Source organism: Lepisosteus oculatus, chromosome 20, assembly GCF_040954835.1.
Source record: "Lepisosteus oculatus isolate fLepOcu1 chromosome 20, fLepOcu1.hap2, whole genome shotgun sequence".
Lineage (NCBI taxonomy): Eukaryota > Metazoa > Chordata > Actinopteri > Semionotiformes > Lepisosteidae > Lepisosteus > Lepisosteus oculatus.
Window position 1 is genome coordinate 15,594,218 of NC_090715.1, and position 16,925 is coordinate 15,611,142.

At 40.8% G+C, this 16,925-nt stretch overlaps 1 protein-coding gene across 1 annotated transcript in view; it reads left to right on the forward strand.

Annotated features, from left to right (window-relative positions):
* pepd (peptidase D) overlaps nucleotides 1-16,925 on the forward strand; it is a 113,870-nt gene that overhangs the window by 78,646 nt on the left and 18,299 nt on the right. Inside the window, exon 12 of the mRNA XM_015368217.2 lies at nucleotides 6,473-6,621. Coding sequence (XP_015223703.2) covers nucleotides 6,473-6,621 — 149 coding nt within the window. The remainder of the gene's footprint in view (nucleotides 1-6,472; nucleotides 6,622-16,925) is intronic.

Consider the following 16,925-nt stretch of genomic DNA (forward strand, 5'->3'; position numbering starts at 1 on the left):
GGTTGGATTGCAGTAATTTGCAGAAATGGAAGCTCAGGTCAGACTTTTGTACAATAGGGTATATTTTATATAGTGCTCCTGCATCTGTTATTACTCATGCATAGATGTTTGACAGTAAAAATGAAACCTCTGTTACCTATTAGTCATAAGTATAACAATGTGTCTGCAGCCCTTGGTTTCACGTCATTCGTGAATGACAAGAACATGTCAGAACGCTTGGCCAAGCCCTTGAATTACTCACTAAAGACACACATACCCACCCATATGTGGATGACGTGATAAAGTGCTGGTTTTATAAATCTCTTTTCTTGGAAATGCACTGGGTTTAGTTTCTGTAGTATCCACCCACTTCAAGGTTTCACAAAATTGACCACAGCTTGGGAATTGTACGATAATCGAATAGCTGCAAATATCTCGCAAGAGATTGTACCTTTCCATAGTCCGTGTTTGAAATGTTCCTTGTTATTTTCTCAGGGCTGTACTTTTTGCTTTGTTCTATCCCTCTTGAAAGATTTTGTGAGTCCCGAGTGTTTGTGACAGGCCCAAGCTCTCCACACAGTCCATAATATCGATGCTTCCCATTGCTTATGGACGGGGCTTAAACTGTTGCTGTTGGGAAGACTTAACAAACCATGCAACATCCTTGAGGCTTTGCAGTGAAGTTTAATTGGCAAATTAATGTGTTTGACATATATGCTCGGTGTGTAGACATGGCTCCTCTAATTGACTGCAGTGTTTCAGCTTTATTAAAAAGTAATTCCAGATTGTTTTGTAGCCTGGAACGGACCAGCTGTGCTCATGGCCTTTTAGTAACACTGTGTGTGCATGTGCGCAGAGTTATGAATGGACTCCCAATGCAGGCTGTAATGTTAGTTCTCCACATGGTGGCACTGTTGCACTGAAAAGCAGATACAGAGGTGCAGATTCTCCTTAAAGACTGACTGGAGTAGAACATTTAATAGTTATGGTTTAAATAAAAAAGCCTGTTCCCCACATCCTTTATTTTGTAAAATCTGTTTGTTCCCCAAATGCTTTATTTTGTCAACCTATCACTGTAGAAGAGTTTGACAAAACTGAGAATTACTTGACAGTTTGGCAAGATGTTTCCCCACCAAGAAAAACTTTTGCTGGCTTAAATTGTCTAAAAAGAATTCTCCAAAAACACCTGCAATACTGCTCAATGGATTAAGAGCCATGAATCACTGACAGGACCCAAAGGAACTTCTTATTGTAATCGCTTAATCTGAATTAACCAGAAGAAGGTCTTTCCCAATGTTTTGGATAAAACAGGTTGAATAGTCTTTAAGACAACTGAAAATCTTCCATGTTGCCACATAAGTAATTAAAGACTTAAAAGACACTGGCCAGACTTTTGCTATCTGGACACTGAGATATGAATTCTCTAATTTTCAATAAACCCAGGCTTGTATTTTATTATTAACAACCTATTTTTTTTCTAAAATATTTGTTTTGCTATAATGTGAAACTGGCTTGAATATGGTTTTAAACGATCACCTAACTTAAGATAAATGTATCAGATCTGTTTGATCAAGGTCTGTTAAAGAGGGTGTTGGACAGGTTGCAGTAAAATATCAGATAGAACTGCTTGAAATGGGGCTGTAGGGATGGGTTGTGGTCAATCATGTTTTATGACTAAGAGATAAAAAGAGGCAATAGCATTGAAGATTTCTGAATTGCTGTTAGGTATAGATTTAATTTTGATACTATAAAGAAAAACACATTTACAAGGAGTCTTGGTTTCTTCTAAAGTGATTATTCACAGTTATTTCCAGGAGTTACTATACTTTCAGAATGAAATACAGTCATCGGGGAAGATGTCTTCTAACTCCACATGAAAGTGTTGGTTTTACTAAAACTAAGTTTTATCTTTTCTTCCAGAATACGATTGTGTGCAGCACCTAGTCAATAATTTACCCTTCACAAAAATGAATCTCCCTGCCGAACTAGCGTTTGCAAGGTTCAAGCACTATTTTTGTGCTTTTTACTTTGCAAGAGGTCTTGGTTCAGCTGTATTTCAAACAGCAACTACTGAGTAAATGGTAATAAACTGATATAGATTTACAAATCAGTTCCGTCAACTGCTGTGTATTTTACTTCAACTTTTGTTTCATTCTTTATCACCTTTGGTATTCAGTACTCATGTAAACTGACTCACTCAGTGTAAACTGAGTGATGTCCTCTCATCCAGAAATTTGTAGGGGTTTAGAGTGTAGTTTATACAGTAGCTGGCAAGGCTCAGTAACTATCAAAATGAAAAATATAAGAGGGCTTTTTCAGTTCTAGCTAAGTAAGACTTAGTGGTGCAGTATTACTGTAGGAGAGATCTGTGACCCATTCTGTAGCGAGGATTGTGATAAGGATGATAAAAACGCAAATTCAGCACAAACCTCACTAGGAACTCCACAAAGGGAATATTAAAAAAAACAGTTTGTAGCGCTGTGGTTGGGATTAACATTCACAGTGCTACTTGAAGTTGTTTGTTGATTTTGTGTCTCACGTGTCTTGCGTTGCTCAGCTTTCTTGTAAAGATGTCCTGGAGTCAGTGAAAAATAAGGTGCACCGTGTGACCAGCAAGGAATCAAAGAAGGAGTAATTCTGTGCCTGGATAGAATCTGTCGTTGAACTGCCATTCATGATATCTGATATGATATATATGCCACCAATTAATGCCCACTACATAATAAACCACTTAATCAAATGGGATGTTTGTACACAACCCAGGATAACAAATTACTAAGGAATGCCCACTTTTGTTCGACATCGTGAACTTATACCAGCTGTTCAGTTCAAAGTGCATCTGGTCTCCAGATCATGTGAGGTTGGAGCTAAGGAGTGACCCATGTGACACTGAGTCAGGGTACAGTATTAACTCCTCGAGGACCAGGACACACAGCCTCTCCCTTTGACACTCCACATGGCAGGCTGGTGACTCTTCACCCAGTTTAGTCAGCAGCTGTACTGGTCCTTCAGTGTTTGCTGACTGTGATATTGGCTGATTAATGTAAGTAAATCATTATGTCACTGAAGTGAGATTAAATGTGGGCAGCACTTTTAAAAAGAAATGCACTTCCTTCAGTTTGTATTCATTCTTTGCTTCTCAATCACTCTTTGTCTTTTCAGATATTCTTGATCTAGCCCAGTACCTCAATTTCAGAGAATCTCGATTTAATCTGCATTTTGTCCAGTCCCAGAAAACTTGATAAGCATTGTCTGTCTCTCAGCAAACAGCCCAGAAAAACTTTAGTTTTAGCCTTATTTGTTAAGATTTTACTATCACTTTATAAAAATGTTTTATTATAAGAATAGTAACTTGTAATTTAATATTACATTAAAATGGCATGACTTTGATATCTATAAGAGCATAATTCAGATGATAATGGATAACAAGTTACCAGAAATCTAACATAAACAGATGCTATCCTTTTTGAAGTTAAGAGTTTGCAGTGGAAATATAAACACATTCTGATCTAAAATAAACTACTGTAGATGTGGATTTTTTCATTTGTTTTTCTCCATCTTCATCATGATTTGAAACTTTTTTCTATGCCTGTTTTTGAGACTTTCATAGAAGAAGCTGAATGCAGCAAGCATTGTTCCAAGCAGAATTTTCAAACTTCTAAAACCTTTATGTAATATTTAATTTTTTTGTTTTGCTTTTGTAAAAACTCTAAACAGATTGATAGAGATGCATGTATGCAGAGGTGTTACATGCCATAAGTTATTTTGATTCAAAAATAAAAGATTGGGAGGTGTTTTTTATTACAAATAAGGTTTAGAACACGATTTTACTCTTCAATTTTGATGCACATTATGCTGCTGTTTGAACTTGGCAAATACTACCGTTTTTTTCTTGATCATCATGGTCTGATCAGCCGTTGCAAAAAAACATGTTTTACAGAGTCTGATAGAAAGCAGAGCACATACTGGACTGGAGCTGAGGCTAGAGTTTCATTGCATAAGAACACTGAAAGCTCCTTGCTGGACAAATTCCAACACTACATTCTGCAAAATCAATGAATCATATTACTTTAATCATAAAAGCTCTATCATCATTAAATAAAAAAGTTCAATTGATGAATTATATATTAAAGACTGCATTTATAATGATTACTGTTTCAAGTAGCTTCGCGCAATATTACAACTGTATTCATGTATGAGCACAAGTCAGGTCCTGCAAATTATACTGCTCCTGCAGCCAGCTTCACTCCCTGCAGCCCTTTCTGCTGCTACAGATCATCTGACACTCAGAATTTTGTCTAATTTGCTCTTCTGCACAACCCTAATGACTCGGTCTTGATCAGCAGAAGTGCGCAGTGTCATCTTAAAGCAGAGAGAAGATAGCATAACATCACCTCATAAAAGGGGGTGGCTGGAATTTTGTGGTTAGTCATTAAAGGACTGAGCTTTAAAAGAACGCAGGTGATTCCCTTTTCTGACATTTTGTATTTGATCGTCACTGGCCTATTGGATTGCATAAAGCACATAAACAGACCTTAAGAGCATTAACGTGTAATCAGGTAGTCTTATAAAGAAAGTTCGTGTATTTATCTAGACATCTATATCTAAACGTATGCACGATTGTTTTCATACGGTTCCCCGGTTGCTGTGGAAAGAAATGCTGTAGAAGTTTCTTCTCCTGATTACTATGGAAGCAAGCCTGAAAGCTGCCTGTGCTCTGAGGGATCTACAGCTCTGCTCTGACCTTTATCCTACATTAGCCTAAGTTCTGTTTGAAATGTGTATTAAATAAACACGTCTTTATCAGCTAGACCATTTTGCAGTAATTGAAGTTATTCAAAGGCTATATTTAGCAGCGGAGTTTAAGGCCCTTTGCTTGTGAATCATAGCCCATCTCCGTTGGGCATATACCCTGCTGGGGCTGGACTTTGGCCTCACTCCCTTGGCTGAGCAGCTTTACATTGTGATGTCAGCCCCCCAGTTCTGTTGAGTGTCTGTTTGCATAGGAGATGCACTCGCTGACCCCCTCAAAGCCTGCAAGCCAGCTGAAGTGCAGACCTCTGGTTTTGATGCAACCAAGAAGCAATGTCTCCTGCACAAATGACCGAAGATAGGCAGCAGTTCTGTTAAGGTTATGTTCAAGGCAACATAAGTTATCGGGGCCTCTGATTTCACAATGACTGTGTTCAGTATTCAGGCAAGAAAAGACTGTCAGACAGATAAGAGTAACTCATTTAGAAAAGTTATGGTTATCTAGGGGCATATTTAAAATGATGCATGATGCCTGTGGAGCTGAGAGGTTGAAACGAAACTCATTGGACTGTGTTTGAACCTTCCACCACCCTCTTCTTGGTTGTTGATGCATTTTAAGGCTGGCTGTAATTAGTGAGGACAGTGACGCTACACATGCACATGCAACATGCTTGGGTTCCGCATTGCATGACTGGAACCTCCTTGATGCTTTCATTTGCAGCTATTTGGCTTCTCTTTGCCTGATCCAGTTGCACAGACTTGTCAGACTTTTCTGGGAACTGGCTTTGAGATCGACACGTATCTTTAAAAAGTACTCAGCCGCTGAATGTTCCAGAGACACACATGCCTTGAGAAGCCACTGGAGTGCATAATATGATTTTTATCTGCTCAGCAGCGTGTGCCTTTTAAAAGGCAATTGATGAGGGTCAATAACTGTTTTAGGCCTTAAGGCATTTCGATGTTGTTAGATCATGAACATACAGGGTTTTTATATTTCTAGTGTTTTGATTCAGCACGTATTCTTTATGATACGTTTTCATTGCATACTTTCTATTTGTCCCATCCAGATAACTCAAAAACTGCTATTAAATAGGGAGCTAATCCAGATTTTACTGCAGTTGTGAGACATTTGTGTCCTTGGAAAGCATGACAGTTTTTTTTTACATTTTGAGGGAAACATCGCAGTTTATTGTCTGTACACTCTGCCTCTTAACTGATAGAGAAAGGCAAGTTAATTTTATCCTTATGTAACAGCAATGATTTTCTGACCTATGAGAATGTTCATATGTAAAAAAAAAATCACTGGTACAGGGAGTCAAATACATGCTGGATTCAAAACCCTTCATATATTCTGATAAAAGCTTGACACAACAGAGAAACCCCTAGCTTCTTCAACATCCACCTGTGCAGCAGGTATATACAATATACAAGGTTTTGTCACCACAAGATTTACTTTTTTCCACCTCAGATTCAGGAGTCAAACGTATTGCCTTTTAGAAAAGCATGTAAAATGCCGTACTTAATAACGACAGGAATGTTCCACCCACTACGGCAACAGTAGGATTAGTTTCTTGTTGCTAAAACCTTGTGATAAGTAAGTAAAACAAGTGAGAGAAGGACAAATGCAGAGCTGAAGCTGCAGTACAAGGATAAATGTTTAGCACTGTGTCAGTTGAGCATCTGCTTGTAGAGACAAGGTAGCAGTGTTGCAATTAAGGCTCGTCTTCTGCTTTCCTTGCAGCCTGTTTGACATGGGTGGAGAGTATTACTGCTACTCCTCTGACATCACCTGCTCCTTCCCGGCTAACGGCAAGTTTACCGCTGACCAGCGGGCCATATATGAGGCAGTGCTGAAGTCATCGCGCGCGGTCATGGCTGCCATCAAACCTGGTGAGGAACACTGTGGCATCTTCTCTGTACATTTGCTGACCGGTTAGCTTGTGAGGTTAAAGTCTGTCGTGGTGAGTGAGTCAGGAAGCACGTCGCCGATGGCCTGTGCTCAGACCCTTGCAGATTGCTAAACATTTTTTTCAGAAAGAGGCCTGAGTAATTATTTGTTTCTGTTTAAGGCCTGTGTGTCTTTTTACAGAAAACAAATGCCTTTATTCCCAGGTGATATTCTCAAATGACTCTGCAACCAAACTCTAATAGACCATGGACTTACCTGTGTAGCACAAATTCAAATCTGTCTTGTATTCACGATGCTCTAAAGTCTTCCTGTGTGTTTTCCTTTCACTAAAAAATAAAGACCAAGGGTTTGCCCGGCAGCACAGTGCTCAGCATTGCTGCCTCGCAGGACTGGGGCCTGGGGTTCAGTTCTGGACCTGGGGCGCTATCTAGTGCAACTTGTTTGTTCTCTCTCCGTTTGTGTGAGTTTCCTCCTGACGCTCCAGTTTCCCCCACAGTCGAAAGACATGCCGGTAGGTTGATTGGCTCCAGGGAGGAATTGGTCCTGATGTGAGTGTGTGTGTTTGTGTCTGTGTGTGCCCTGCAATGGGCTGGCGTCCCATCCAGATTGTACCCTGCCTTCCACCTGCTGGTTGGCCAGATAGGCTCCAGCTCCCTCCGGTTACAGGATGGAAGGATAGATGGAATAAAGAACAGGACTTTGCCCCTTCTCCAGATCCTTGTGCCCATAACATGGGACCTTATTCTGTAGGGTTGGCCTGGTTATAGCTGTCTGCTCAAAATCTTTTGATTAACTAGTGTTAAACAAAAATCGAGCTCTGATAAAATACCCGTGTTATAAATAGCAGAGACTGTTCCAGACTATGAGATATGAATGATTTTTCTGCCTCTCATCAAGACGGCGTGGCACAGCTCTGCTAAAGCGTCAGACCTGAGCTGCCTTAACTCCTGGCATCCCTTATTATGCAAACATGACATGTAATAAACCATCATTAGCAGTTCACTACTGTCACTTAGGATCAGTGCTAGAAGTGTCTGTGGGAAATAAAAAAGAGCCTTGATGTGCAAATAGTTTTAGCAGAGTTGCTCTTCTGATGCAGCAGGTACAGGAAATTTATTTGCAGTCTCTATTACTCACTTACTCTATTTCTCTATACAGTATGTTCATAGTTCCTTACCTAAAACGAGCTACTCTGGTCTCATTAGGGTGCCAATAATGCATTGCAGTTATTAACATTGCTCACCCTGTTCCCTTTTCCCCCCTTCAACTCAAGCCTTTTCATGATAGAAAACTTGCTGTGTTCTTGTTGCCCTTGACTTTGGTAAATTCTCCTTTTCCCTATACCACACTCGCTATTACGGCAATCTCCGTCTGATCTTAATTTGCTTTTTGGTGATATTTTTTTGCACTTTGTGTTATGAGTTCTCCAGGGTGACTTTATTCAGAGATTTCTATATAGGCCTGCAAATTAAAGGAAAGGTTATTTTGTTTGTGCCACAGGAGGAAGTCAGTATTTTTACGTCTTGACAGTACACCGGGAGTATGAATCGCAGATGCTGCTTTGGTTCCAACTAAAGTACTCACTTCACTTGGCAGATGCAGTACAATTGTCATTGTGAAAGCCACATTCAGTCTGAAGGGGCCCTAAACTGGCTTAAGTCTGTTGAACATGTTTACAAGCCAAACTACATGTTTATAACCCAAATAAAATACATCTCCAAAAGAAGTGCGTTCACAGAGATCCACTATTGATTCCAGTGTTACAGTTGTGTAATGGACCAGCGTTCAACTGGGTCTTATAGGTTATGTATTGCTTAATTCGACGTACAGCCATTGTTAAACACCTCAACTACAGATGGAATTATTAAATCATTCCGTGTAATCAAATAATTAGATTAGTTAAGGTCTAATAAAAGGACCTGAGTTAAACAAAACTCGGAGAACCTGTTGCCTTTGCAAGAAGAGAGACTGCTGTCTCTTCTACTGGCTGTCCTAAGGTCAGTATTTAACAAAAAAAAAACACTTTTTCAAGAGTTAAGTTTCTTTCTGGCCAGTATTGAAGCAGATAGGTCTTTATGTGCAGTACGTTCCACACCTGAGTATACAGTATGGTTATAATGGACCATGAGCTGCATGAGCTCCCCACATGTCCTTACTGTGTTCCAGGGCAGGCAGTGAGCCTGTGCATGACCATTCATTCACTCTGTGTGCTGCCCTGGACTCTGCCCAGGCTCTTATTGTACAGGACAGTCAGGTGTTCCACCACACTGCTCTGGCCAGAGCTCATCCATTCATTGTCTGACCTCTTTATCCAGTCTGGGCGTGGGGGACACTGGAGCTCTCCCCTGGCTCAAGGCAGGGTACGCCCTGGGGAGGACGCCAGGCCCTCGCAGGCACACACACCGACACACAGACACACACTCACCGGGATCTGTTTCTCCCTCAAGCAAATTAAACCACCAGCATGTGCCTGGACTCTGGGAGGAAACACACCTGAACACGGGGGGGAACATACAAACTCCACCCAGACAGCACCCCAGGAATTGAACCCAGGAACTCAGGACATCTTGATGTATCTCTCTGATGTGACCAGGTGAAACTTGATGAGAAAACTAGTGGATATTTCTGTACTGTTGAGAAGCTGAAATTGTATCACCAACTGAGAGTGGGGGCCAAGGGCCACAATACATTTCACAGTTGTTGTCTAACTGGGGGCCACAGCAGAGTGACAGTTGGATCTCAAAGTGAAAGGACCTTTTTGTTAAGCTCATGCTGTAGCTTCTGTCCATCTTAATCCATCCTTATTAAATTCCCAACCAAAACCAATTATAAATCATTCATTATCCCTTAATTGTGTTGCTGTGAACAGTAACAATAACAATTCATTCCAACGTAATGTTTATTTTGCAGGAAGGTTGTTCATGGATCAGGTTTCTAAAATAAAATCTTAGGCTACATAGGTTATAGTTAAACATGTAGAATTTAAATTCAAAGCATGTTATGTTGTAAATGTATCACGTATTGGTGAGGCCAGATTTAGAATATCGGTCCCCACCTTGTAGCTGCTCTGGAATCAGTCCAGAGAAGAGCAACGTGATACATTCCCGGGATAAAGACAACATCCTACACTGACAGGCGGGAGAAGCCCTGTTAGTTTTTGAACAGAGAAAGACTGCAAGGCAACCTGATACAATTATTAAGAATCCACAAAGGCCACCTAGCAGATTTTCTTAGAATGAACAGTGGAGCCTGAACCAGACCACATTAGTGGAAACTACTGTATGTGGAGGTGAGTTTAAGATGGAAAGCAATTCTTTACCCAGGGCTTTGAGTCTGAATTTGACTTATGTCACCTCTGCGTGAACAGAGGTGAACTGACAGACAACAAGTTGAGAAATGTGAGAAAGTCCTGTGTGTGGCTCTTCAAGGTTGATGTGATAAAGCACCAGTCAGAAAAAAATAGAATTCTTCAGTTCCAAAATTTTGCTTGACAGTTTTTAATAGTTTTCATTTGTCCTTTCACCTTCAAGGTACAATAGCCATGAAGTCTCATTTTATTTCTGTTGCATTTCAGTATTTAACGTTATGTATACTGTAGGTAATAAAGTCACTGTGAAACTTCAAGTGCTGAATGAGAAATACGTGCTGAGACACATTGGACATATCGTTTTGTTATCGAATGGTGACATGTTCAATCAAAATAGCATTATCTCTCGTGGATTTTGGCTAGAATATGTGATACGGTTATGAGCCCGTCATTCTTTCTGTTCTCTGCGAGACGGATTGCGTGGTTGTGTAGCTCCTTTGTGATGTAGGTAGGGGGATTGATTTGGGTGGCAGAATGAGGTCTAGCAGGAATCCTGCAGTTAAATAATTGACATATGAGCAAACAACAGAAACAACTAACTGTTCGTCTCAACAACATCCACAGAAATGTAACTTTATCCTGCTTTGGAGGGAATAGAAAACCGCAAAAAGGCATAAATCTCGAACTTTCTTTCATCACTTGATCTTTGCTTTGTAGATTTCCACTTAAGTCGGGCTCTGTGCCAAGATGATGATAATCTGCCCTTCTCCAGTGATGACAACTGGGCATATTCTGATACACATCTTAGCTTTTGCATTGAAAATGCCGTTTAATTCTGCCTAGTGTGGCAAAACAGAGATATGCTTAAGACTGACACTTTGGCTTGCACACGATCGTTGGAGAATAGCGTTTTTAACTTTTTGTTTTTATGGCTGTGATAATCTGATTGCTTTCAGGTTTTGCTGGTCTCTGCTGAATGTGCACATGTCCTGACTTCACCCTGTCCATAGCTCTGGCAACAGACAGGGCAGCTGTGTAGCCTTACTGCTGCCAAGAGCTGTAACTCTTGCTTGCATGTGACAGTAGCTGGCAGTGGTTGTGCTCATTTGAGTGGCTGTTCATGGTGTGTCACTCTAGCTCGACAACCTACCTATGAACAGCTGAGTTTTCTTTCCTCCACTGAACTGAAGTTAAATATTAATGATAAAATTCAGACAACTGTTTAATACTTTGATATGTGAGATTTGTCTTCCAGTTTTGCTGAAATAGGTTTGGTTCAACAATGAAGAAATAATGGAATAAAAAATAACTGCAGTCCACAGTCACTTACCATGTCTTTATTCTTGCCAAACAGATATACATCTAGGTATAAGCAGTGCCAACTACTGTGCACAAATTCAGATCTCTGAAGGCAGTGAAGAAAAATGCTTGTTTTTGTAGAATTTACCCCAAATGAAATCAGCTCAAAGCACCACTTTGAAACACCATCAGCTTGAGAAGCAGAGCTTAATTCCTAAATTTAACACAAGGAAAAAGCTAAAACAAACCCTTCATCTGAAAATCTTTCTTCATGTTTCACCTGAATGGACCAAATTATTTGGTGGTCAAAAAGGCTGATGTACAATGAAGCCAAGATTACTTGGCAGGCCAGGCAATTATGTATTGTTAGATTTCTCCTTCATGAACAGTTTGGTTTCTTTTTTGTTTCTTATACAAAAGGTTAATACTTCCGCCTTTTTGGAGACCTGTGACATTGTCCATTACCACTCGTAAAACAAAATCTGTAAGTATGAATTATCTTTGAACTTGTAAACTTCAGGAAGAATACAATTCAAGGTAACCAGTGATTATCCATTTCCAGATCAACAGATCTACCATCGTCTTCAGTGACATTTTGATAAAAGACGTTTGTATGAGTCATGTCTGAAGGATTTCAGATAGACTCTGTATTGACTCTTCTGCACCGCTGTTTCTGTAATAGAGGAAGTTGGAGGAAATCGGTTAAGATGCACATCATGCTATTGGCACTGGTCCTCAGCAAGAGGTGTCTAGTGAATTGGTGCTGGAGAGGAAGTACCCTCAAGTGTCCACAGCGTCCCGTAAAGGAAGTGCTGCTGGGTGACAAGTGGTTGCAAGAGGAGGTTTCCCAATCTGCCTTGTAAAGAGTGCGTCACTCTGCGTCAGTACTGCGGTCCAGGTGAAGGGAGGACAGCCGTGGGCGCTTGCTTTATTCTGTCGATCTGTGAACGGCGGGTCGGTGATGACGACCTGGGCAGGACCTCAGGATTACAGCCGGGTCCCCAGTCCTGCTCCTGGAGGACTGCTGTGTCCGCAGGTTTTCCAGGTCTCTGTAAAGCAGCAGCACCTAAAGAGAAGCCCAGTTAAACTCGGAACCCACTTGATTTTGGACTTCAAGAGCTGTGTTGCAATAAAACAACTGTAGACTTGCCAGCCCTCTGGGGCTAGGGATGGAGACACATGGTTTGGAGGGTCAGAATGATTTAGTTGTGCTGTGCTGAGAATCTGCTCAGAACCAGATGACTTTGGTTTGATTCTGGGCTTGATTATTCTTCCGGCTTGAATTAAGTGGTTGCATCTGTATTGTAATTATTTTTTTTTTATTATTTTTTGTTTATTCCACATTAAGTACCATATAGCCTTCTTATTCAAACCTATTAGTTAGCACCTGCTGGATACTGCAAAAATAACCACCCTGCTTCCTTCTCATTTGCCATTTGTACTACCTAGGCAACGATTGATACTTAATAAAGAGCATTTAAAGTGCAAAAGTGCACCTTTGCTTTATAGTCCAGAACAGGCAGGCGATTGTGTTGGAGCAGAAAAGGCTGTCTGTCCTCTTGCCTGCGTATTTCCCTTCAAACACAGACAAGCTAACCAAGGCTTCAACCACACAAGTTTTCTGAAGATGTGGCGGGGGATAGAATCAATTGAACGTCCTTTAGCTAAATTTTGCAAACACAGGAAAAGGTACGAGACAATTAAACATGCAGGCAAAGGATAAACTTTGTTTTTCTCTTCTAAGTCTCCTTCAGCTGTCTACCAATGTAAGAGCCTTAGTTCTAGCTCAACCTCTGCCACTACTCCAGTTCTTGAAGTAAAAGTTCCCTCTGGGCTTATTAAAGTGCTCTCTCAATCATTTACCTTCTCTGTGATCTGATCTCTCTCCAGGAGTTTGTGTTCTCCATGTTTGAAAAAAAATCATTTGTGTATCCTCTCCTTGGCTCCTCTTATGGCTCATATAATTTTTTCCTGGGATTTTTATAGCTACTTTGACTTGTTTGTGATTGCTTCTGCTGTTATCCTTTAGTTTAGCAATTTTGGGGTGTTTTATAAAGAAATTTATTTTTGTGCAGCTCAGTTCTTGCATCTGTTGTATGACCACCTCTTTTCTCACTTGTGTTTCTAAAGCACATGCTTTTCATCTATACTTTTCCAATGTGAAAGATCAAGTATCGTAATTACATCAAAACTTTCAATAAATGGGAAAGTAGTAGGTTGCTAATATTGTTGCTAATAAGTTGATAGAAGTCTGATTTCCAGCACTAAATCTGAAGGTTAGTTGCTGTAAATCTGCAGTAGCACAGTGGTTACCATCACCATGCTGGTTCAGTTCTGGACCTGGAGTGGAGTTTGTATCCTCTCCGTGTTATGTGGGTTTCCTTTGGGTACTCTGGTTTCCCCTCTCAGTCTAGAAACATGCTAGTAGGCTAGTTGGGATTTGGTAAAAAACTGGCCCTGGTGTGAGTGTGTGTGTGTGTCTCTGTCTGTGTGCCCTGTGATGGACTGGCTTCCTGTCCAGGGTGTGTGTGTCTGTGTGTCCTGTCCAGGGTGTGTGTGTCTGTGTGCCCTGCGGTGGACTGATGTCCTGTCCAGGGTGTGTGTGTCTGTGTGTCCTGTCCAGGGTGTGTGTGTGTCTGTGTGTCCTGTCCAGGGTGAACCCTGCCTTGGTCCCGTTGATGCTGGGGTAGACTCTGGCTCCTCTGTGAAAATTAATGGATGGTTGGTTGCTATAAATCTGTAATTCCTTGTTTTTTGCTCTTTCACAATAACGCCAATCCAAACTAATGAGAAATAATTGACTGTTTTTGTAGCACAGTATGTAGAATAGCTTATACCATTATTCACATTGTAATGTTTGCTTCAGGGAGCCTTCCGAAACAAGTCCAGCTAATTGCAAAATCTCTTACAATTGTGTTAGCATTGTTTTACTGCAGTTTGTGTGCAGTTAATAAAAAGCACATATGCACTGATGGACAGAATGTGAAATGTGTGAGAGGACAGAGATACACGAAGGATGTGACTTCCTTGTTCCTCTGGAGATTCTTGCATCTGCTGTGCAACAAAGGAACCACAAGGAGAAGAAATTGTGCAATAAGCAGAGACACTCACAAAGACATTTCCCAACGTAGCTTCCTCAATTACGTGTGGGGAGACATTATCAATTACCAAGGGAGGCAAAAGCCTGAAGAGCTTTTCCTGCCATCTGAATTTTTTTCACAGCACAGTGACTTCTAGACCTCTTCTGGCAGACACCTTAGACACTAACCTGCTCCTGCCTTTTCAGACAAAAGACTGAATCAAAACCACAGTTTCCGAACTCCCCATTTTTGCACATATTCAAGGGCTTATGTTTGTCTGTTGAAAGAGTACAAACCTTCAGATTTATGGAGGACGTTAAAATGTTTTCTTCATTCAGTGTATAAAGGCATATATAACTGCATAACAGGATTTTTTTTTTTGTTGGCAAATATTCAGATATCATAACTACTGCAGATAACTTTATTTGAGAAGTGGGGCTGTAGCACTGAATTACCTCTTTCAGCCTTTTAAGTGTCCCGCAGATTGACAGCGTAACCTGTGCATAGAGGAGGCCCAGCTGCTCACAGTGTGCAATCAGAACCAGATGTACTGTCCAGTGTGCTGCCTGCGTGCTCTACTGTGTGCAGCAATTAGAGCCCAACAGATTAGATATTATTCAAACAGACCCGTATAGACGCATTGCAACAAAATCCCCTTTGAAATAGGCCGTGGGTGATCAGTCCAGTCCAGTTTTGGAGGCATTGAGCAATTGAAAGCCTGCTGGAGAGAGGAGAGGCCCAGTGCCTTTCCAGAATGAGGCGCTCGCCTCAATCTGGTAACCTCTGCACCAATTTGACGGAGTGCTCCCGGGATACAGCCTCATTTGGCCAGACTGGCAAACATTTGTGCTCATTCTTGAAGTGTTTATGTGTCTGACCTGGCGATGAAGCTGCAAAGTCCACTCAGGGCGGATTGGCATCAGAGTCAGACATAGCTCCGGAGCCCAGGGTGTTGTGTTGTCTCTGTTTATGAAGCGTTGTTAGAAATCGCAGTTTAGTTGTGCTTTATTTTTGTTTAGTTGCCTTTTTTTCCATTTCTTGTTTTAACAGTTGGTGATCATATTGGCCTGCTGTGCCTTAAAAAGGGGGCACAAAGGTTATTGAGAAGTGCAAATAAAAGCGATTTTTTTTTTCCACAGTTCCTCCCAATGGTCTGCAGAAATTCTTGACTCATAATGTTCAGGGATTACCGTGTCAGTGCTATCTCTCTAGGTAGAGCAAGGAGAAAGTCAAATGCATCCACATTTTCTTCTGTCTTCTTATTCTTCTGAGTAGTGTGACGAAATCAGTCAGAAAAGTTTAGAAATTATGTACTGTAAAAACTGAGACTAGTATCACGTATGTACTGTCTTCACACTGTTGCCAATTTTCATCTCAGCAAAGGCCTTTTGCCGTATTTACTAATCCCATCAAAGAGCGAGTGAACACAGAGTCATACCCTGCTCATTTAATTATATCACAAAAAAAAACAAATTTATAAAAGATAAAGCATACAGCACCTCTTGAGATATGTATTTTAAGGCTAGCTATACAATTATAAATTTTACGTTGTCTTTTGCTTACCTTAAATGCTGTTCCATGAGCTATTTCTATAGACTTTGTACATGGTGTACCATCATGTCATGAATGAATCATGATCACTGGCACAGCGCGGAGGAATAAAAGATTGTCATACCCAAGTTGTAAAAGGGGAATAGACACTGCTGTAAAGATTCCAGATGTGCATTGAGAGGAAGGGTTGTTTCTGTCCTTGTGTCCTGGGTCACGGCTGGTCAGACTGGTGCAGAAGCTACAGCTCAGTACTTTAAAATCTTCTTACTCTGATGGAAGAAATAACAGCAGTATTTCTGCTGATGGGGTGGTGAGGTGGTGAAGTGGCTCAGGATCTGCGCCTGTGGCTGGAAGGTTGCCGGTTCGTGTCCCGCAGCCAGCAGAGAAATCCTACTCCGTTGGGCCCCTGAGCAAGGCCCTTCACCCCAGCTGCTCCAGGGACCCTGTATAAACAGCTGACCCTGCACTCTGACCCCAAGCTTCTCTCTCTGTCTGTGTGTCTCATGGAGTTGAGGTATGTGAAAAGACAAATTCCTAATACAAGAAATTGCATATGGCCAATAAAGTGATCTTATCTTATTTTATCTTAGTATTCACTGTATTTAGATACAACTGAGCAGCAGAAACACAGCATGAAGGGATAATCCAGCAAATCCTACTCTGCATTGTTGTCTATTTATGAGAGCAATATTTTTGGTGATATTTGAGTAGAAGAACAGTGGGTGTTTTAAGTGAACTTTGTTTTGAACTGTGACACTTTTCAACAACTGCTTGTTTTCATACCACAGGTCTTTATAAAGGTGTATTTTCACCTCCCGTTCTTCTTGCTACTGTAGTCCTGTTAATAGAAAACAGAATGAAGAATATGCATATTAAGATATGGTAACTGTGTACTTCAGTAACCAGTAATCAGGTTCTAGAAACTCTGATACAAATCAAGCAAGTTTGCTTTACCTTTAATTAATGAAGTGCTGATAAAGTAGTTCTTTCTGCCTCTAAAAGGGTCTGCTCTCGTATGTACACTTTATTTGCAGGATTTGGATTCAGA